The sequence below is a fragment of the Melanostigma gelatinosum genome, assembly GCF_949748355.1.
Source record: "Melanostigma gelatinosum genome assembly, chromosome: 1".
In the NCBI taxonomy this organism is placed as follows: Eukaryota; Metazoa; Chordata; class Actinopteri; order Perciformes; family Zoarcidae; genus Melanostigma; species Melanostigma gelatinosum.
The window spans coordinates 202,053-225,000 of record NC_136634.1 but is presented as its reverse complement, the minus strand read 5'-3'; the positions used below and the strand labels follow the sequence as shown (position 1 = coordinate 225,000).

Genomic DNA, 22,948 nt, shown 5'->3' with positions numbered 1-22,948 from the left:
GTAGATGGTGTAGAAGGTGTAGATGGTGTAGGTGTTAAAGGAGTAGAAGGTGTAGATGGTGTAGGTGTTAAAGGAGTAGAAGGTGTTAAAGGTGTTAAATGAGTAGAATGTGTTAAAGGAGTAGAAGGTGTAGAAGGAGTAGAAGGTGTTAAAGGTGTAGATGGTGTTAAAGGTGTAGATGGTGTAGAAGGAGTTAAAGGTGTAGAAGGAGTAGAAGGTGTTAAAGGAGTAGAAGGTGTTAAAGGTGTTAAGGGTGGTTAAAGGTGGTTAAATGTAGAATGTGTTAAAGGAGTAGATGGTGTAGAAGGAGTAGATGGTGTTAAAGGAGTAGATGGTGTAGAAGGAGTAGAAGGTGTTAAAGGTGTAGAAGGTGTTAAAGGTGTTAAATGACTAGAATGTGTTAGAGTAGAAGGTGTTAAAGGTGTTAAATGACTAGAATGTGTTACAGTAGAAGGAGTAGAAGGTGTAGAAGGAGTAGAAGGTGTTAAAGGTGTAGAAGGTGTTTAAGGAGTAGAAGGTGTTAAAGGAGTAGATGGTGTAGAAGGAGTAGAAGGTGTTAAAGGAGTAGATGGTGTAGAAGGTGTTAAAGGAGTAGAAGGTGTTAAAGGAGTAGAAGGTGTTAAAGGTGTTAAGGATGGTTAAAGGTGGTTAAATGTAGAATGTGTTAAAGGAGTAGATGGTGTAGAAGGAGTAGAAGGTGTTAAAGGTGTAGATGGTGTAGAAGGTGTTAAAGGTGTAGATGGTGTAGAAGGTGTTAAAGGTGTTAAATTAGTAGAATGTGTTAAAGGAGTAGAAGGTGTAGAAGGAGTAGAAGGTGTAGATGGTGTTGATGGTGTAGAATGTGTTTAAGGAGTAGAATGTGTTAAAGGAGTAGAAGGTGTAGAAGGTGTTAAAGGTGTAGAATGTGTTGATGGTGTAGAAGGTGTTTAAGGAGTAGAAGGTGTTTAAGGAGTAGAAGGTGTTAAAGGTGTTAAGGGAGTAGAATGTGTTAAAGGAGTAGAAGGTGTAGATGGTGTTGATGGTGTAGGTGTTTAAGGAGTAGAAGGTGTTAAAGGAGTAGATGGTGTAGAAGGAGTAGAAGGTGTTAAAGGTGTAGATGGTGTAGAAGGTGTTAAAGGTGTTAAATGAGTAGAATGTGTTAAAGGAGTAGAAGGTGTAGAAGGAGTAGAAGGAGTAGAAGGTGTAGAAGGTGTTAAAGGTGTAGAATGTGTTGATGGTGTAGAAGGTGTTTAAGGAGTAGAAGGTGTTTAAGGAGTAGAAGGTGTTAAAGGTGTTAAGGGAGTAGAATGTGTTAAAGGAGTAGAAGGTGTTGATGGTGTAGGTGTTTAAGGAGTAGAAGGTGTTAAAGGTGTAGAATGTGTTGATGGTGTAGATGGTGTAGGTGTTTAATGAGTAGAAGGTGTTAAAGGTGTAGATGGTGTAGAAGGTGTTAAAGGTGTAGAATGTGTTAAAGGTGTAGATGGTGTTGATGGTGTAGGTGTTTAAGGAGTAGAAGGTGTTAAAGGTGTAGAAGGTGTTAAAGGTGTAGATGGTGTAGATGGTGTAGAAGGTGTAGATGGTGTAGGTGTTAAAGGAGTAGAAGGTGTAGATGGTGTAGGTGTTAAAGGAGTAGAAGGTGTTAAAGGTGTTAAATGAGTAGAATGTGTTAAAGGAGTAGAAGGTGTAGAAGGAGTAGAAGGTGTTAAAGGTGTAGATGGTGTTAAAGGTGTAGATGGTGTTAAAGGAGTAGATGGTGTAGAAGGAGTAGAAGGTGTTAAAGGTGTAGAAGGTGTTAAAGGTGTTAAATGACTAGAATGTGTTAGAGTAGAAGGTGTTAAAGGTGTTAAATGACTAGAATGTGTTAGAGTAGAAGGAGTAGAAGGTGTAGATGGTGTTTAAGGAGTAGAAGGTGTTAAAGGAGTAGAAGGAGTAGAAGGTGTTAAAGGTGTAGAAGGTGTTTAAGGAGTAGAAGGTGTTAAAGGTGTTAAGGGAGTAGAATGTGTTAAAGGAGTAGAAGGTGTAGATGGTGTTGATGGTGTAGAAGGTGTTTAAGGAGTAGAAGGTGTTAAAGGTGTAGAAGGTGTTAAAGGTGTAGAAGGTGTTAAAGGAGTAGAAGGTGTTAAAGGTGTAGAAGGTGTTAAAGGAGTAGAAGGTGTTAAAGGTGTTAAGGGAGTAGAATGTGTTAAAGGAGTAGAAGGTGTTAAAGGTGTAGAAGGTGTTAAAGGTGTAGAAGGTGTTAAAGGTGTAGAATGTGTTGATGGTGTAGATGGTGTTTAAGGAGTAGAAGGTGTTTAAGGAGTAGAAGGTGTTAAAGGTGTAGATGGTGTAGATGGTGTAGAAGGTGTTAAATGTGTTAAAGGTGTTAAAGGTGTTAAAGGTGTAGAATGTGTTGATGGTGTAGATGGTGTAGAAGGTGTTAAAGGTGTTAAAGGTGTTAAAGGTGTTAAAGGTGTAGAATGTGTTAAAGGTGTAGATGGTGTTGATGGTGTAGAAGGTGTTTAAGGAGTAGAAGGTGTTAAAGGTGTAGAAGGTGTTAATGGTGTAGAAGGTGTAGATGGTGTTAAAGGTGTAGAAGGTGTTAAAGGTGTAGAAGGTGTTAAAGGTGTTAAAGGTGTTAAAGGTGTAGAAGGTGTAGAAGGTGTAGATGGTGTTAAAGGTGTAGAAGGTGTAGATGGTGTTAAAGGTGTTAAAGGTGTAGAATGTGTTGATGGTGTAGATGGTGTTGATGGTGTAGAAGGTGTTTAAGGAGTAGAAGGTGTTAAAGGTGTAGAAGGTGTAGATGGTGTTAAAGGTGTAGAAGGTGTTAAAGGTGTAGAAGGTGTTAAAGGTGTTAAAGGTGTAGAAGGTGTAGAATGTGTAGATGGTGTTAAAGGTGTAGAAGGTGTTAAAGGTGTAGAAGGTGTAGAAGGTGTAGAAGGTGTAGAAGGTGTAGAAGGTGTTAAAGGTGTTAAAGGTGTTAAAGGTGTTGATGGTGTAGAAGGTGTTTAAGGAGTAGAAGGTGTTTAAGGAGTAGAAGGTGTTAAAGGTGTAGATGGTGTAGAAGGTGTTTAAGGAGTAGAAGGTGTTAAAGGTGTAGATGGTGTAGAAGATGTTAAAGGTGTAGAAGGTGTACCAGCGATAGCAGCAGATGGAGGGTGGTACTGAGCGAGAGTGAGACGGCTACGAGACAAGATGTATTCCTTCTCCAGGTCCTTCAGTTCCAGAATGTCCACCTGATGTTTGACTGCAGGAGGAAACACAAGAAAAGGTTCAAACATATCAATGGATTTATTGTTGTTCCTAAAAACCAATGTCCGTCTGTCCACAGTGAGGTTGCTAATAAAGGTTCGTTGGAGACGAGTCACCTGGTTCAGAAGAAAACTCTCCGTCAGAGTTCCTCTTTGGAGAAGCTCCTGGACGTTCGTACTGCAACAGAAATTACATTCACAGAAACCATACCAAGAATTCAAGATTAGGGATGGGTATCTTTATCTAATATATATATCTCTCTCTCTCTTATATGCGTGTGTATATATACCACAGCTCCGGAGGCCGGCTGGACGATCCATGCGTACTCTGGTCTGATGAGACGGAGACAGTTGAGAGCAGCCAGGTAACAGTTCACCTGTTTCTCAAGACCAAGACGAGTCCGAACCTCTCGACCGAGACGCATCCCGAACTCAAACATCACTGTTCCTGCTACACACACACACACAGTGAATATTGTAATCTTTCAGACTTTGAGACATTTAAGTTTCATACATTCATGAAAAGATGTATGAATGTTCCAGATGTCCTTTAATGATATAAATGTCTAGTTCCAGTAACCAGATGTTTTACCTTTTCTGTAGTTGTGTCTGTTGATATGGAACGAGTACAGCAGCTCGTAGTAGTTATGAGCCAGAAGGTCCAAACCTCTGGCCCGAGACTCAATGATGCTGACCACCTGGTTCACATTAAACAAATACAGAATATAACTATGATACTATCTATATATATATACTGTGATATAATACGATGACGACCCCTCGTTATATTACAGATGTCAGTTCAACATGTGACCCAACCGTATTACCATCATAAAGGTGAAGACTTTACCTCATCGTGCAGGTTGACGTAGGAGAACTGGACTAAATCCTGGAGTTGAGAACGTTCACAAAGAACCACGACAAGCTGACGGAGACAATCCAGCTGCCTGAGAACACAAGAGGAACATTCATTCATTTTGATAGATGGATGGATGGATGGATGGATAGATGGATAGATGGATGGATATGGGCTATTTTATAAAGACAATAATCACTTGTTAATCACCTTTTATCATCACTCTTTATACATGTTTAACTGTCATCAGTCGCTCTGACAAGCTATTCATGTTTAGGTCTTTAGGTAGAAACATCAATGTTATACATATGTATATGTATACATAAATGTGTGTGTATTTGTACATACATGCTGAGGTCTGGGTTCTGTGTGAGTGCTTCATAAGCTTCACTGTTGTGTCCCAGATCCAGGTGATGTTTGAAGATTCGAGTCCAAAGAGCCGCCTGAAGACAAACAAACACTCATCGTCACGTCAGCACCATCGTCAATATCAGAATGTTTCGATTATAGAATGTGGTTATTTATCACTCAATCATGAGTGCTTTGCCTGTTTCCATTAATTTGTATATCAAATATATATATATATATATATATATTTATTTTTTTTAAAGGTTTTTCACCATAAAAGGATGAATATCTTAGTGACTGAACAAACTGATATTCTGAACCTACCAAAAATAAGAGGAAAATGGTGTCATTTGTACAAAAAGTAAAGCTCATTTTAAATACAACATATTAATATTAGTGCTGGGCAACGATTACAATGTTTAATCGTGATTGATCTCATTGTTATGCACAAAGTTCAATCATGAATTCATAAGTAGTGTATTGTGCACTTTTATTTTAAAGTGCTGCTCTATGAACTAAAGGTCAATAACATTTGGTTTAAACACTTTAAACACATCAGGTTGTTAGCAGCAGTTATAACACAGTTATGATTCTGATCATAGATATTCAGTTCATAACTATCTTCATGTGTGGAAGAGATGATATTTAAATCTTCATCTTGAAAACTGCAAACCTATCTACGTCATGTTTTTATGTTGTTAGATTCTCAGTGGTGATACTAAATGATGCTTATTATACATATTACACACACAACACTTTAAAAACTCTAAAACAATCATTTAATGAATCATTTATTTTTCTGGTATTGCGGTCAGACACATGTGCAACGCTGATTACCGTAATATGTGTGGCTATAATAACGCGTTAACTTGCCAAGCACCAATTAATATGAATGTCAAATAAACCATGTTTAAAAACCGTCTACCCGTCTGCTGAACGTTACCTGACTGTTGACGTCGCTGACGGCCTCCGTTATGGCCAGAGAGGCCAGCTGGATGACCAACTCAGGTAGACCCACGTCCTCCAGCAGCCGCAGCACCTGAACACACGAACGCATATATATTCATATTAAAACCACACACGTTTTTCACTGAGTGAGCGTGGACATTACTTCTTATGTACCTTGTTGTAGTACTGTAGTCTGGGAGTGGAGGCCTCCTCCTCGGTGCCAGTGAGTTTCATCAGGAATTCCTCCTTCTCCACCTCCGTCGCTGCCTCCTGGAAACACTGCAGAGCCTGAAAACAACAACAACATAAGAAAGCAGCTCCACCAGGTTTTGGTTCCAGTATACACATTTTAATGTACAGGTGTAGTTGTTGTGACTCACCTTCTGGCCCTCCCCATTGGCCAGGTAACACTGACCCAGCATGAAGCGACAGGAGCCGATGTTCACCTGACACCAGGGACCAATCAGACGCACATACTCCTGCACACACACACACACACACACACACACACACGCACACGCACACGCACACGCACACGCACACGGTGAGAAACACCAAAACAGAATACAGAGCTCGAACAGACCAGTCTGGTGTGTGTGGTTATTCTGCGGCAGCCAGGTGATGTTAACATGTGATGTCATGAAGGTAAACACAGGGAACAGTGTGTATGATGTCACTCAGTTCTCCTCCAATCAGACTTCAGATTCATCTAAATGTGTCCTGCTGAGATTTAATGAGCTGAAGAAGAAACTTTTCATTCAGTATAAAGACAACCGATAGAGAACCAATCAGTTACTGATTTAAGGATCAATACAGAGTGTTTACATAAATGTTGTCATGAGTCAATAACAGTTAAACAGACTAGAGGTAAGAATAAGTGAGACGAGGATGATGAAGCTGATGAACAGTCAAACCCACCTGTAGCTGTGTGTACTGACAGTTGGCCATCAGACACTCTGGGAACTGGAAACCAGGGTTACTGGGCCAACTGGGAGACACCGGTTAAGATTCAAGAACAAACCACTACAGAATGGTGAAGACAGGAAGTCACCAGAATAAATTAATTAGATGTAAAATTACTTCCTATGTGTGTCGTCAGGTGATCAAAGGATACAGCAACTGAGCCAATAAGATGACCACGTTGGAGATCATGTGACTCCAGTGGAGCAGTGTGTTACTTTGCTGCTGAGAGTAAATCTGAGAGATGATCATCTTTCTGGCTACAGTCTGATAGAATAGTTCCACCACCGTCTGAGGACTCAACACTGCTGGGAAAAAGGGTACTATTATTACCTCATAAATACACTGAACATCACGTCTGTCACTGTCATTACCTCATAAATACACTGAACATCATGTCTGTCACTGTCATTACCTCATAAATACACTGAACATCACGTCTGTCACTGTCATTACCTCATAAATACACTGAACATCATGTCTGTCACTGTCATTACCTCATAAATACACTGAACATCACGTCTGTCACTGTCAGAACCTCATAAATACACTGAACATCACGTCTGTCACTGTCATAACCTCATAAATACACTGAACACCACGTCTGTTACTGTCATAACCTCATAAATACACTGAACATCACGTCTGTCACTGTCATAACCTCATAAATACACTGAACATCACGTCTGTCACTGTCATTACCTCATAAATACACTGAACACCACGTCTGTTACTGTCATAACCTCATAAATACACTGAACACCACGTCTGTTACTGTCATAACCTCATAAACACACTGACCACCACGTCTGTCACTGTCATTACCTCATAAATACACTGAACACCACGTCTGTTACTGTCATAACCTCATAAATACACTGAACATCACGTCTGTCACTGTCATAACCTCATAAATACACTGAACACCACGTCTGTTACTGTCATAACCTCATAAATACACTGAACACCACGTCTGTCACTGTCATAACCTCATAAATACACTGAACATCACGTCTGTCACTGTCATTACCTCATAAATACACTGAACACCACGTCTGTTACTGTCATAACCTCATAAATACACTGAACACCACGTCTGTCACTGTCATAACCTCATAAATACACTGAACACCACGTCTGTTACTGTCATAACCTCATAAATACACTGAACACCACGTCTGTTACTGTCATTACCTCATAAACACACTGACCACCACGTCTGTCACTGTCATTACCTCATAAATACACTGAACACCACGTCTGTCACTGTCATAACCTCATAAACACACTGACCACCACGTCTGTCACTGTCATTACCTCATAAATACACTGAACACCACGTCTGTTACTGTCATAACCTCATAAATACACTGAACATCACGTATGTTACTGTCATTACCTCATAAATACACTGAACATCATGTCTGTTACTGTCATAACCTCATAAATACACTGAACATCATGTCTGTCACTGTCATTACCTCATAAATACACTGAACACCACGTCTGTCACTGTCATAACCTCATAAATACACTGAACACCACGTATGTCACTGTCATTACCTCATAAATACACTGAACACCACGTCTGTCACTGTCATTACCTCATAAATACACTGAACATCACGTCTGTCACTGTCATAACCTCATAAATACACTGAACATCATGTCTGTTACTGTCATAACCTCATAAACACACTGAACATCATGTCTGTTACTGTCATAACCTCATAAATACACTGAACATCACGTATGTTACTGTCATTACCTCATAAATACACTGAACACCACGTCTGTCACTGTCATTACCTCATAAATACACTGAACATCACGTCTGTCACTGTCATAACCTCATAAATACACTGAACATCACGTCTGTTACTGTCATAACCTCATAAATACACTGAACACCACGTCTGTCACTGTCATTACCTCATAAATACACTGAACATCACGTCTGTCACTGTCATAACCTCATAAATACACTGAACATCATGTCTGTCACTGTCATTACCTCATAAATACACTGAACACCACGTCTGTCACTGTCATTACCTCATAAATACACTGAACATCACGTCTGTCACTGTCATAACCTCATAAATACACTGAACACCACGTCTGTTACTGTCATAACCTCATAAATACACTGAACACCACGTCTGTCACTGTCATTACCTCATAAATACACTGAACATCACGTCTGTCACTGTCATAACCTCATAAATACACTGAACACCACGTCTGTTACTGTCATAACCTCATAAATACACTGAACATCACGTCTGTTACTGTCATTACCTCATAAATACACTGAACACCACGTCTGTCACTGTCATTACCTCATAAATACACTGAACACCACGTCTGTTACTGTCATTACCTCATAAATACACTGAACACCACGTCTGTCACTGTCATTACCTCATAAATACACTGAACACCACGTCTGTTACTGTCATAACCTCATAAATACACTGAACACCACGTCTGTCACCGTCATAACCTCATAAATACACTGAACACCACGTATGTTACTGTCATTACCTCATAAATACACTGAACACCACGTCTGTTACTGTCATTACCTCATAAATACACTGAACATCATGTCTGTTACTGTCATAACCTCATAAATACACTGAACATCACGTCTGTCACTGTCATAACCTCATAAATACACTGAACACCACGTCTGTCACTGTCATAACCTCATAAATACACTGAACACCACGTCTGTCACTGTCATAACCTCATAAATACACTGAACATCATGTCTGTTACTGTCATAACCTCATAAATACACTGAACACCACGTCTGTTACTGTCATTACCTCATAAATACACTGAACACCACGTCTGTTACTGTCATTACCTCATAAATACACTGAACATCACGTCTGTTACTGTCATAACCTCATAAATACACTGAACACCACGTCTGTTACTGTCATTACCTCATAAATACACTGAACACCACGTCTGTTACTGTCATTACCTCATAAATACACTGACCTGATCTGTTGGTGGAGAGGGTCGGTGTGTCCGACAGCTCCAACACTGTGAGGTGCTGCAGGTTAGCATCTCTGCAGGAGGTCAGGTGTTAGTCAGTTTCTACATCTATCTGTGTGTTTCTCATATTCTCTCTGACTTTCTTTGGCCTACTTAATGTTTTGTCGACTAATTATTTATTTGATTTAATCCACAGATCTGTAAAACGGAGTTGCTCCACAAAGAATCACACTAAAGTACTTTATATCTCGTATTTAAGTGTGTCGCTCAGCATGAAAAGGATAATTAATCAATAACAATGAACGAAACCAAATGTCTGTGCCAGTACACATGGTTGTGTACTCACATGATGTCGATGGGAACAGAGGAGGCCAGGCTCTGACTGATGTGTTTGAGGAGGTAATAAGAGGAGAGAAGGTTGGAGCTCCGAGGGATCAGGTCTTGCTGGAGCTGGAGAAGCTGAGCCCCCCCACCCAGAAACACCTGAGTGAGTGAGTGAGCCAGACAGACAGACACAGAAAGAGAGAGGCACACACACACCCACACAATCGTATTATCAGTTAATTCAAACATCGACATCGCCTCACAAAGTTAAGGTGGACCAGCGGCCCAAGTTCAAACTTTAAACTGTGACGTGCGTGTCCGTACGTTGTCTCCAAAACGCAGATAGAGTTTCTGCAGGATCAGCAGGTCTCTACAGAACAGGGTCCTGGTCATAGTCAGGTGACAGACGGCTTGACAGACCACAGACACCGCTGAGCTGCTGCCCAACAGCTGAGACAGGCTGATCCTCAGGTTCAGACCTGCAAGACACAGAGCAGGGTCAACAGGCACCAGGAGTCCACATGATTCTGCATATCTGAACCAGGAGTCCACATGGGTCTGTATATCTGAACCAGGAGTCCACATGATTCTGCATATCTGAACCAGGAGTCCACATGGGTCTGCATATCTGAACCAGGAGTCCACATGGGTCTGTATATCTGAACCAGGAGTCCACATGGGTCTGCATATCTGAACCAGGAGTCCACATGGGTCTGCATATCTGAACCAGGAGTCCACATGGGTCTGCATATCTGAAGCAGGAGTCCACATGGGTCTGCATATCTGAAGCAGGAGTCCACATGGGTCTGTATGTCTGAACCAGAAGTCTTAAGGGTCCCACCAGGTATGCCGGGTCCTTCCCCCCCCGCGTCTGAGTCCGTCTCGAGGTCCAGCTCCCTCAGCAGGACAATCATGGCCGCCATCGGGTTCCGAATGTCCTGCAGTTTGTTCTGGATTTCCTCTATGACGTTCTCACTGCAGGAAACAACGGATTAGTCTTCTAAAATACTCTTAATTGATCTCATTGATTGATCGTAACAGGAGACCACTGACTCGTCATTGGACAGAAGGTTCTCCAGGACCAGGTCTGCTGCCCTCTCAGGTGACTCCAGGTGCTCCAGAGCTTTCTCCATCTCATAGGCCATCTCTCCAGAAACCGCATCACTGACCAGCCGCAGACACTGAACCAGCTGCAGGACGTCACGCCCCAGATCGGGGTCTGGGGGTCCACATGAAGACCACACATCAACGCACAGTCTCGCATCCTGTATGTTGTGTTACAGTGAACTTATTGATCACGACAGTGAGATGATTGTAAGACCTTCAGTGATGGGGGTCTCGTCCTCTGAGAACAGGTACTCGTCATAAGACAGGTAGAGATGATCCACCGCGAAACACGGAAGGAGGAACGACACGAAACCCTGGAACACAAACAGCAGGTCAGACCCTGATCAACAGACCCTGATCCTCCTGATCAACAGACCCAGATCCCCCTAATCAATAATGTAGGTCACCTTCTTCAGCAAACAGACCAGCCCTGTGTTGTGGTTCACAGTGAGACCCAGAGGAAGAGACTGGACCTCCTGGTACTGAAGACAGCAGGCGTAGAACTTAGACCAGAACTCAACCTGCAGCTGACGGTACTCTTCCTGAGAAAACTCAAACTCTGTCACACTGCTCTGGAGCTAAAGGGAAACAGAGGAGGACAGACAGCAGGAGGACATTATTGTTAATATATTTATTGTTGACATCTCTCTCTCTCTCTCTCTCTCTAACCCTAACCCACCTGACTACAGGATGTTTGCTGGCTTTTATCCCACTGTTCTTGTCATCCTCTTGTTGTTATGTATATGTATTATCTGTTGTCTCTCAAGAAATGTTTAAAAAAAAAAAAAAAAATTGTCAGCGTTAATTAATGAATGCGTTAACGCGTTAACTTGCCCAGCACTAATATATATATAAACACACATAGTAAAGTACCTCACTCTCCACAGCCACGGTCACCTCTTTCTTCAGACTGTCCCAGGACAGATCAGTGATCCTCTCTGAGCCTCTGCGGTAGATCTGATACACAAAACACACGTTGACCTTTAATGACGACCCGTAGAGCTTTACCTAAAGCGGATCGTTTCTCACCCGTAGAGCTTTAACTACAGAAGGTCTCTCACCTGTAGAGCTTTAACTACAGAAGGTAGTCTCTCACCTGTAGAGCTTTAACTACAGAAGGTAGTCTCTCACCTGTAGAGCTTTAACTACAGAAGGTAGTCTCTCACCTGTAGAGCTTTAACTACAGAAGGTAGTCTCTCACCTGTAGAGCTTTAACTACAGAAGGTCTCTCACCTGTAGAGCTTTAACTACAGAAGGTAGTCTCACCTGTACAGCTTTAACTACAGAAGGTAGTCTCTCACCTGTAGAGCTTTAACTACAGAAGGTAGTCTCTCACCTGTAGAGCTTTAACTACAGAAGGTAGTCTCTCACCCGTAGAGCTTTAACTACAGAAGGTCTCTCACCTGTAGAGCTTTAACTACAGAAGGTAGTCTCTCACCTGTAGAGCTTTAACTACAGAAGGTAGTCTCTCACCTGTACAGCTTTAACTACAGAAGGTAGTCTCTCACCTGTAGAGCTTTAACTACAGAAGGTAGTCTCTCACCCGTAGAGCTTTAACTACAGAAGGTCTCTCACCTGTAGAGCTTTAACTACAGAAGGTAGTCTCTCACCTGTAGAGCTTTAACTACAGAAGGTAGTCTCTCACCTGTACAGCTTTAACTACAGAAGGTAGTCTCTCACCTGTAGAGCTTTAACTACAGAAGGTAGTCTCTCACCTGTAGAGCTTTAACTACAGAAGGTAGTCTCTCACCCGTAGAGCTTTAACTACAGAAGGTCTCTCACCTGTAGAGCTTTAACTACAGAAGGTAGTCTCTCACCTGTAGAGCTTTAACTACAGAAGGTAGTCTCTCACCTGTACAGCTTTAACTACAGAAGGTCTCTCACCTGTAGAGCTTTAACTACAGAAGGTAGTCTCTCACCTGTACAGCTTTAACTACAGAAGGTCTCTCACCTGTAGAGCTTTAACTACAGAAGGTAGTCTCTCACCCGTAGAGCTTTAACTACAGAAGGTCTCTCACCTGTAGAGCTTTAACTACAGAAGGTAGTCTCTCACCTGTAGAGCTTTAACTACAGAAGGTAGTCTCTCACCTGTACAGCTTTAACTACAGAAGGTCTCTCACCTGTAGAGCTTTAACTACAGAAGGTAGTCTCTCACCTGTACAGCTTTAACTACAGAAGGTCTCTCACCTGTACAGCTTTAACTACAGAAGGTAGTCTCTCACCCGTAGAGCTTTAACTACAGAAGGTAGTCTCTCACCTGTACAGCTTTAACTACAGAAGGTAGTCTCTCACCTGTAGAGCTTTAACTACAGAAGGTAGTCTCTCACCCGTAGAGCTTTAACTACAGAAGGTAGTCTCTCACCTGTAGAGCTTTAACTACAGAAGGTAGTCTCTCACCTGTAGAGCTTTAACTACAGAAGGTAGTCTCTCACCCGTAGAGCTTTAACTACAGAAGGTAGTCTCTCACCTGTAGAGCTTTAACTACAGAAGGTAGTCTCTCACCCGTAGAGCTTTAACTACAGAAGGTAGTCTCTCACCTGTACAGCTTTAACTACAGCGGGTAGTTTCTCACCTGTAGAGCTTTAACTATGGCTGAAGCTGTGAAGTGTAGAGGAGAGAAGAGGACCTCCAGGTATGTCTCCTGTTAACACACAACACAGACAGTATTTAACCAGACATAATGGATGTCAAAACAGTCTGCTCAGTTATCGTGACAACGCACCACATATACAATTAGTGTTTCTTCATTTCTATCATTTGACTTTATCTAATATTTAACGTTTTTTATTCTTTTTTCTTTTATTATACTTATACTATACTATATTGTATAAAATGTGTAAAATAATTTTTTTCTTTTATTACTTCCCTAAATATACCGTACTTTTCGGACTATAAGCCGCTACTTTTTACCCCACGCTTTGAGGCGTCGGCTTATAGTCCGGTTTTTAGTTCTACAAAACTTGTTCTACAAAACTTGTTCAAGAGTTTTTTTGTGTGCGTGTTTTTGAGTGAGAGAAATAAATGTTTTGTAGAACTGTCAAAAAAAAAAAACTGTCAAAAAAAAAACTGGAAAAAATGAGTCTGCATTTGGGTCCTTGAACACACCACATCATGAACCGGGGCAAATCCGCCCTTGAGCTTGCGTTGTCGTCCTCATTGCGCTGTCCCCTTAATCTCATAGTATCCCAGCCTTCCAGAACCCGTTGGTGAAGATGGATTCTTTCACACTGCTCCGCGCTGTTAGGATCCACTGGCAGACTTGAGAAAAAGCTGATCTTCTCTGCTCATAGCTCTGAATAGCATTTACGGCTAACTGGCTTGGCCAGTTGCTGCTAGCACAACAGCTATTCAGAGCTATGAGCAACAACAGTTATTGCCTCATTGCTTTTCGTTTGGTAGCCGTGAGAGACCTTAGTCTGTAATGCAAGTATGTCTGCATGAAAAGATGTACAAAGATATATTATATATTCGCTAATGCTAATCGCGGTTAGCATTTCCCCATTGGCTGTAATGTTAAAATTAGCTTAGGAGCTAGCAACATGTTATGACGTTCATAGAAGACGACAACTTTAGTACTGTTGAAAGCATCTTGCTGTTCAACGGGGACACCTGCGGCTTATAGACCAGTGCGGCTTATCTGTGTACAAATTCTTTTTTCTTTTAAAAATCGGCTGGTGCGGCCTATGTACCGGTGCGCTCTATGGTCCGGAAAGTACGGTGCTCTCAATGTAAATGAAAAAAACATACGGCAGTAAATGTACAGAAAATATACATATATTATTCTTCCAACTAGAGCTGCAACTTACAATTATTTCCATGGCTGATTCATTATTTAATCGTGAACAAAATAGGAAAACCTTTTTTCTTAAACTCATTTCAACTACGGTAGATTTTATTATCAATTTAGTCGCTGAGAGCTTTTCTGTCATTAGACTACTTGATTAATTGTTTCAGCTCTAAATTCAGCTGTGTCAAATAATTTTATTGATCACTCCTTATGTCAGTCTGACTTGTCTTACTCTGGGGTCCTGGTCCACTCCGATATGGACTTCTTCTTCAGGTGGAGGCTGAACAAACACCTGGTTCCACTGACCTGCTGTGTTACTAGAAAACACACAAAATCAATATCAAAGGAGGTCTTCTGCCAGTGATGTGCTGCAGAAAGGACTTATTTTAACATTCAAGATGCTAAATTTCAAATCATAGCATATCTATGATTGAGGGGTTTCTACCACGCTGCTCTCAACATGCCGACGGCTGACTCAGAGCTAACAGTGCTGACAGTGTTTACCTGAGGGGGAACCGGAGAAAGGGAGGGACTTCATTCTCTGCTCATGTAGACTTAACTCTAAAGCTGGGCAGTATATCTATTCATATAGTTTGGGCCGGCTCAGGTTTGCCTTAGTCCAGCCCCTGTTTATGCTTCCATAGGCCTAGATTTCTGGAGGACGTCCTATGACACACTGAGGTCCTCTCTTGATTCTGTTCCCATTACATCTTTTGACTTCTGTCCATCCTGGATCCTCCTCTGTTTCTTTGAGGTTTCTTCCTTTTTTTCTGTTAAAGGTTATTTTTGGGCGTTCTGATGTGAGGGTCCCAGGACAAAGGATGTCGTATGTTGTACAGATTGTAAAGGCAAAGTTGTGATTTTGGGCTTTACCAAAAAAACAGACTGTACTTGTTACGAGGGGGTCTGAAGTCATAATTACCAGCTCAGATTACTGGAGATCATTCGTGTAACTTACTGTTCAAAGTTGATGTATTTGACAACAGTGGTGTTGGAGTCGTCCAGCCAGACGGCCCAGATGTCTGTGGAGGTCAGAGCGAAGTCCGCCAGAGTCTCCTGTTGACAGTTTAATTACATCTGTTATACAGAAGACAAAAGCAGAGACGGACGCACTACATGTCCTGATCTTAAATTGGTTGAGATATTGAATATGTCGGTCCTTTAGAAAAGGGGCCAAAACAGAAACAAGCGAGGAACATATTGTTTCTGTCGAGATTATTATGTTTGAAAAGTTACAATACCTGATGTCTCTTCAGCGCCACAAACACACAGGATGGTGAAAAAGTTACTTTCATGTCCACGAAATGTGTTGCCATGATTTATATCAACAACATATTATCTTAAGAATCACTTTGAGCATTCCAACACATTTCTAAGGCCTGAACTCAAACAGTTAGATCAAATCCACGACTAACATCGGCACACATAAGTGACATCACAGCTCACCTGCGTGCTGAACAGAGAGGACAGGTGGTCCAGGCTGTAGCGGTTGTTGTCGGTGGCGACCAGCTGCAGGACGGTGAACTGTCCTCTCTGAGGGACGGACAGGTAGACGCACAGAACGAGGCCGGAGGAGGACGAGGAAACCCTCAGACGGTGACCCTGGCCCGACTGGCGTTTCAGTCCTCTGCAGGCCGGCATGTAGTCCAGCATGTCGGCCTCCAGCAGACACGCCTGCTCCTGAGGGGGGACAAGTACTCTTACTGATGTAGTACTTCATCCTATACTACCTGTATGTACTGGAAATATCGGTGGAGAAGACCGGCAGCAACAGGCAGAAGGTGGTCCGGAGGTGTCAGCATGCTGCAGTACTGTTAGTGCTTGTACTTTACTTTGATCACCACGATAATTAGAAGAGGACTCGTTTAAGGACTAAATATCTCAACGTATCAACTGATCAAAGAGGATTCAACAGCTTCCTGATGACCTCATGTCAAACTAGTTTGTTTGAACATCATCATGTAGACCTTCACTGTGTCTGTCTCACCCTGAAGGACCACATACGCAGCTTGTGGTCCTGACAGAGAGCGAAGATGAAGGAGTCTTCCTCCAGCTCTCTAACAGCCAGACTGAGCACCAGGTCAGCTGTCTGGTCCCCACGAATCGATGAGGGCATCCATCCAGACAACCTCTGCATCATGGAGCTCCTCTTCAGCTCCACCACCGACATGCTGCCTGTAACACACACACACACACACACACACACACACACACACACACACACACACACACACACACACACACACACACACACACACACACACACACACACACACACACATGGAGCTTTCAGAAGTGAACCTGTTTGAGACCATGTGGGACCACGTGAGACCATGTCTTTACCTTGTGTGTCGTGAGGAGGCAGAGAGACCACCATGATGCCTCCAGCAGGTGAAGCCAGAGCGTAGTGAGCCTCTCCGGACTGACTGATCCAGGCTGTGGAGGTCTGCCCCACTGAGCCGGGGTTGAGGGCGCTGTGAGACGGATCATTCAGACTCAGCTTACCCACATCAGTGAAGATGGACTGCATGTGGAGCTCCGTCACCAGCTCCTGTGGAGGACAGACAGGTGAGTGGACGGGTACACGCGTCCTGTTATTTAACCAGCGTTTCTGCTGCCTCAGTGTTTTATCCTTCAACACAGATCGCTAACCAGCTGCTGACTTTAGCTACCATTCTGTAGCTGCTGCCTTTTCCATTGGCTGTTCCTGGAGGTCTTTCATTTAGCACTGAATCTGTGTAACTATGGGATTAACCCAACGGTCGCTGCAGCAGTCGGGACCGGCTGGGGGGTCACAAGGGATCAGTTCTACCTGCAGTTCACCTGTGAGCCACATGAGATCCTCATAAACCGTTGTGGGCTAGTATTCAACACGTCTTTGATGTTTTCAATGACTCAAACGTTTGTCTCTTGTGATCAGCTGGTGACGACAGTCAGGAACTCACACAGGACGACGTGGATCAGAGTTTACTTCTTCTGTTTGTTCTGTCTGTGGGAGTGAGAGGGTTAACTGTGTGTGTGTGTGTTACTGTGTAGGTGTGTGTTACTGTGTAGGTGTGTGTATGCGTGTAGGTGTGTGTATGCGTGTAGGTGTGTGTGTGTAGGTGTGTGTGTGTGTAGGTGTGTGTTACTGTATGTGTGTGTTACTGTATGTGTGCGTTACTGTGTAGGTGTGTGTGTAGGTGTGTAGCTGTCTGTGTAGGTGTGTGTTACTGTGTAGGTGTGTGTGTGTGTGTTACTGTGTAGGTGTGTGTGTGTGTGTGTTACTGTGTAGGTGTGTGTGTTACTGGGTATGTGTGTGTTACTGTGTATGTGTGTGTTACTGTGTAGGTGTGTGTGTGTGTTACTGTGTAGGTGTGTGTGTTACTGTGTAGGTGTGTGTGTTACTGTGTAGGTGTGTGTGTAGGTGTGTGTGTTACTGTGTAGGTGTGTGTGTTACTGTGTAGGTGTGTGTTACTGTATGTGTGTTACTGTATGTGTGTTACTGTATGTGTGTTACTGTATGTGTGTTACTGTATGTGTGTTACTGTATGTGTGTGTTACTGTGTAGGTATATGTGTTACTGTATGTGTGTGTGTGTGTTACTGTGTAGGTGTGCGTGTTACTGTGTAGGTGTGCGTGTTACTGTGTAGGTGTGCGTGTTACTGTGTATGTGTGCGTGTTACTGTATATGTGTGTGTTAGTGTATGCGTGTGTGTTACTGTGTAGGTGTGTGTATGCGTGTAGGCGTGTAGGTGTGTGTATGCGTGTAGGCGTGTAGGTGTGTGTATGCGTGTAGGTGTGTAGGTGTGTGTAGGCGTGTAGGTGTGTGTGTGTTACTGTGTCTGTTACTGTGTCTGTTACTGTGTCTGTTACTGTGTCTGTTACTGTGTCTGTTACTGTGTCTGTGTAGGTGTCTGTGTAGGTGTCTGTGTAGGTGTCTGTGTAGGTGTCTGTGTAGGTGTCTGTGTAGGTGTCTGTGTAGGTGTCTGTGTGTTACTGTGTATGTGTGTGTTACTGTGTAGGTGTGTGTGTTACTGTGTAGGTGTGTATTACTGTATGTGTGTTACTGTATGTGTGTTACTGTATGTGTGTTACTGTATGTGTGTGTGTTACTGTGTAGGTGTGTGTGTTACTGTATGTGTGTGTGTGTGTTACTGTGTAGGTGTGTGTTACTGTGTAGGTGTGTGTTACTGTGTGTGTGTGTGTGTTACTGTGTAGGTGTGCGTGTGTTACTGTGTAGGTGTGCGTGTGTTACTGTGTAGGTGTGCGTGTGTTACTGTGTAGGTGTGCGTGTGTTACTGTGTAGGTGTGCGTGTGTTACTGTGTAGGTGTGCGTGTGTTACTGTGTAGGTGTGCGTGTGTTACTGTGTAGGTGTGCGTGTGTTACTGTGTAGGTGTGCGTGTGTTACTGTGTAGGTGTGCGTGTGTTACTGTGTAGGTGTGCGTGTGTTACTGTGTAGGTGTGCGTGTGTTACTGTGTAGGTGTGCGTGTGTTACTGTGTAGGTGTGCGTGTTACTGTGTAGGTGTGCGTGTTACTGTGTAGGTGTGCGTGTTACTGTGTAGGTGTGCGTGTTACTGTGTAGGTGTGCGTGTTACTGTGTAGGTGTGCGTGTTACTGTGTAGGTGTGCGTGTTACTGTGTAGGTGTGCGTGTTACTGTGTAGGTGTGCGTGTTACTGTGTAGGTGTGCGTGTTACTGTGTAGGTGCGTGTTACTGTGTAGGTGCGTGTGTTAGTGTATGCGTGTGTGTTACTGTATGCGTGTGTGTTACTGTATGCGTGTGTGTTACTGTATGCGTGTGTGTTACTGTATGCGTGTGTGTTACTGTATGCGTGTGTGTTACTGTATGCGTGTGTGTTACTGTATGCGTGTGTGTTACTGTATGCGTGTGTGTTAGTGTATGTGTGTGTTACTGTGTGTGTGTTACTGTGTAGGTGTTACTGTGTAGGTGTTACTGTGTAGGTGTTACTGTGTAGGTGTGTCTGTGTAGGTGTGTCTGTGTAGGTGTGTCTGTGTAGGTGTGTCTGTGTAGGTGTCTGTGTAGGTGTCTGTGTAGGTGTCTGTGTAGGTGTCTGTGTAGGTGTCTGTGTAGGTGTCTGTGTAGGTGTCTGTGTAGGTGTCTGTGTAGGTGTCTGTGTAGGTGTCTGTGTAGGTGTCTGTGTAGGTGTCTGTGTAGGTGTCTGTGTAGGTGTCTGTGTAGGTGTCTGTGTAGGTGTCTGTGTAGGTGTCTGTGTAGGTGTCTGTGTAGGTGTCTGTGTAGGTGTCTGTGTAGGTGTCTGTGTAGGTGTCTGTGTAGGTGTCTGTGTAGGTGTCTGTGTAGGTGTTTGTGTAGGTGTTTGTGTAGGTGTCTGTGTAGGTGTCTGTGTAGGTGTCTGTGTAGGTGTCTGTGTAGGTGTCTGTGTAGGTGTCTGTGTAGGTGTCTGTGTAGGTGTCTGTGTAGGTGTCTGTGTGTTACTGTGTAGGTGTGTGTGTGTTACTGTGTAGGTGTGTGTTACTGTGTAGGTGTGTGTTACTGTGTAGGTGTGTGTTACTGTGTAGGTGTGTGTTACTGTGTAGGTGTGTGTTACTGTGTAGGTGTGTGTTACTGTATGTGTGTTACTGTATGTGTGTGTGTTACTGTATGTGTGTGTGTTACTGTATGCGTGTGTGTTACTGTATGTGTGTGCGTGTTACTGTGTAGGTGTGTGTTACTGTATGTGTGTGTGTTACTGTATGTGTGTGTTACTGTGTAGGTGTGTGTGTTACTGTGTAGGTGTGTGTTACTGTACGTGTGTGTGTTACTGTACGTGTGTGTGTTACTGTACATGTGTGTGTTACTGTGTAGGTGTGTGTTACTGTATGTGTGTGTTACTGTATGTGTGTGTGTTACTGTACGTGTGTGTGTTACTGTGTAGGTGTGTGTTACTGTATGTGTGTGTTACTGTATGTGTGTGTGTTACTGTGTAGGTGTGTGTGTTACTGTGTATGTGTGTGTTACTGTATGTGTGTGTTACTGTATGTGTGTGTTACTGTATGTGTGTGTTACTGTATGTGTGTGTGTTACTGTATGTGTGTGTGTTACTGTATGTGTGTGTGTTACTGTATGTGTGTGTGTTACTGTGTGTGTTACTGTATGTGTGTGTGTTACTGTATGTGTGTGTTACTGTATGTGTGTGTTACTGTGTAGGTGTGTGTGTTACTGTGTAGGTGTGTGTTACTGTATGTGTGTGTGTTACTGTGTAGGTGTGTGTTACTGTGTAGGTATGCGTGTAGGTGTGTGTGTGTTACTGTGTAGGTGTGTGTTTGTGTAGAGGTGTGTGTAGGTGTGTGTGTGTTACTGTGTAGGTGTGTGTTACTGTGTTGGTGTGTGTGTTACTGTGTGTGTGTGTTACTGTGTGTGTGTGTGTGTTACTGTGTAGGTGCGTGTGTTACTGTGTATGTGTGTTACTGTATGTGTGTGTGTTACTGTGTAGGTGTGTGTGTTACTGTGTAGGTGTGTGTGTTACTGTGTAGGTGTGTGTGTTACTGTGTAGGTGTGTGTGTGTTACTGTGTAGGTGTGTGTGTGTTACTGTGTAGGTGTGTGTGTTACTGTGTAGGTGTGTGTGTTGCTGGGTAGGTGTGTGTTACTGTATGTGTGTGTGTGTTACTGTGTAGGTGTGTGTGTTACTGTATGTGTGTGCGTGTTACTGTATGTGTGTGCGTGTTACTGTGTATGTGTGCGTGTTACTGTGTAGGTGTGCGTGTTACTGTGTAGGTGTGCGTGTTACTGTGTAGGTGTGCGTGTTACTGGGTAGGTGTGTGTGTTACTGTGTAGGTGTGTGTGTTACTGTGCAGGTGTGTGTGTTACTGTGTAGGTGTGTGTGTTACTGTATGTGTGTGCGTGTTACTGTATGTGTGTGCGTGTTACTGTGTATGTGTGCGTGTTACTGTGTAGGTGTGCGTGTTACTGTGTAGGTGTGCGTGTTACTGTGTAGGTGTGCGTGTTACTGTGTAGGTGTGCGTGTTACTGGGTAGGTGTGTGTGTTACTGTGTAGGTGTGTGTGTTACTGTGTAGGTGTGTGTGTTACTGTGTAGGTGTGTGTGTTACTGTGTAGGTGTGTGTGTTACTGTGTAGGTGTGTGTGTTACTGTATGTGTGTGTGTTACTGTGTAGGTGTGTGTATGTGTGTGTATGCGTGTAGGTGTGTGTGTGTTACTGTATGTGTTACTGTGTAGGTGTGTGTTACTGTGTAGGTGTGTGAATGTGTGTGTGTTACTGTGTAGGTGTGTGTTTGTGTAGGTGTGTGTGTTACTGTGTAGGTGTGTGTATGTGTGTGTATGCGTGTAGGTGTGTGTGTGTGTAGGTGTGTGTTACTGTGTAGGTGTGTGTTACTGTGTGTCCGTGTAGGTGTGTGAATGCGTGTAGGTGTGTGTGTCAGTGTTACTGTGTAGGTGTGTGTCACTCACACTGCGGTACATGCGAGTTGGGTGAGGCAGCACCAGTCTGTGGACGCTCTGATTGGTGGAGACCAGGATGACGACGTTGTTCAGGGTCTCGTGGACGTGAACTCCTCCAGGAAGAACGCTGCAGTGAGTCAGCTGGAGTCTGACAGCGTTGTTCAGCAGGTTGGTGTCCAGAGACTGTTCCACCAGGTGAACACTGTCACCTGTAGTACACCTGTACACACACACACACACACACACACACACACACATAAGTCTTGCATCCTTTCCTTGCTAGGTTTTTTGTTTTTTTTACTGTCATATATATACATTAGGGGTGGGGGAAAAAAATCGATACAGCATAGTATCGCGATATTTTGCATGGCGATATTGTATCGATACACGGAAGCCAAGTATCGATCTTTTATTATATAAACCATAAACTTTTTGTTACGAGAAAAATAAAATCGAGTGCTTTTTCAGTCTACTAGATGGTGCCGAGTTGTTTTCTGGTGAGGTCAGCAAAGGTGCTGGGTCAGCGTGATTGGTCGAAACAAAGATGGAGACATCAGAGAAAGAGATGAGACATGGATGTGACACCAGAGGTACATTCCAAGTCTCTTAACTGCTTAATTCCAAGTCTCTTAACTGATAAAGACACACAGTGATCACCACTGTACTTAATAACAGTAACTAATAATATAATAACTAATAAAGACACACAGTGATCACCACTGTACTTAATAACAGTAACTAATAATATAATAACTAATAAAGACACACAGTGATCACCACTGTACTTAATAACAGTAACTAATAATATAATAACTAATAAAGACACACAGTGATCACCACTGTACTTAATAACAGTAACTAATAATATAATAACTAATAAAGACACACAGTGATCACCACTGTACTTAATAACAGTAACTAATAACATAATAACTAATAAAGACACACAGTGATCATCACTGTACTTAATAACAGTAACTAATAATATAATAACTAATAAAG

General features: G+C 42.9%; 1 protein-coding gene across 2 annotated transcripts in view; it reads right to left on the bottom strand.

The window, feature by feature from the left end:
* Positions 1-22,948, bottom strand: part of nup160 (nucleoporin 160) — a 39,015-nt gene that overhangs the window by 6,654 nt on the left and 9,413 nt on the right. For both annotated transcript variants that reach the window (XR_013772457.1, XM_079280625.1), the window contains exons 3-28: positions 21,956-22,166; positions 16,892-17,099; positions 16,536-16,723; positions 15,995-16,228; positions 15,507-15,604; positions 14,781-14,865; positions 13,334-13,402; positions 11,635-11,718; positions 11,169-11,339; positions 10,976-11,075; positions 10,708-10,873; positions 10,496-10,629; positions 9,979-10,133; positions 9,677-9,813; positions 9,334-9,404; positions 6,473-6,623; positions 6,277-6,346; positions 5,739-5,837; positions 5,533-5,646; positions 5,354-5,449; positions 4,411-4,505; positions 4,057-4,153; positions 3,799-3,904; positions 3,497-3,657; positions 3,324-3,384; positions 3,092-3,202 (exon numbers count right to left, since the gene is read on the bottom strand). Coding sequence is in view for 1 of the 2 variants with exons in the window: in XM_079280625.1 (XP_079136751.1) it covers positions 3,092-3,202; positions 3,324-3,384; positions 3,497-3,657; positions 3,799-3,904; positions 4,057-4,153; positions 4,411-4,505; positions 5,354-5,449; positions 5,533-5,646; positions 5,739-5,837; positions 6,277-6,346; positions 6,473-6,623; positions 9,334-9,404; positions 9,677-9,813; positions 9,979-10,133; positions 10,496-10,629; positions 10,708-10,873; positions 10,976-11,075; positions 11,169-11,339; positions 11,635-11,718; positions 13,334-13,402; positions 14,781-14,865; positions 15,507-15,604; positions 15,995-16,228; positions 16,536-16,723; positions 16,892-17,099; positions 21,956-22,166 (3,272 nt within the window). In the remaining variant the exon portion in view is untranslated. The remainder of the gene's footprint in view (positions 1-3,091; positions 3,203-3,323; positions 3,385-3,496; positions 3,658-3,798; positions 3,905-4,056; positions 4,154-4,410; positions 4,506-5,353; positions 5,450-5,532; positions 5,647-5,738; positions 5,838-6,276; positions 6,347-6,472; positions 6,624-9,333; positions 9,405-9,676; positions 9,814-9,978; positions 10,134-10,495; positions 10,630-10,707; positions 10,874-10,975; positions 11,076-11,168; positions 11,340-11,634; positions 11,719-13,333; positions 13,403-14,780; positions 14,866-15,506; positions 15,605-15,994; positions 16,229-16,535; positions 16,724-16,891; positions 17,100-21,955; positions 22,167-22,948) is intronic.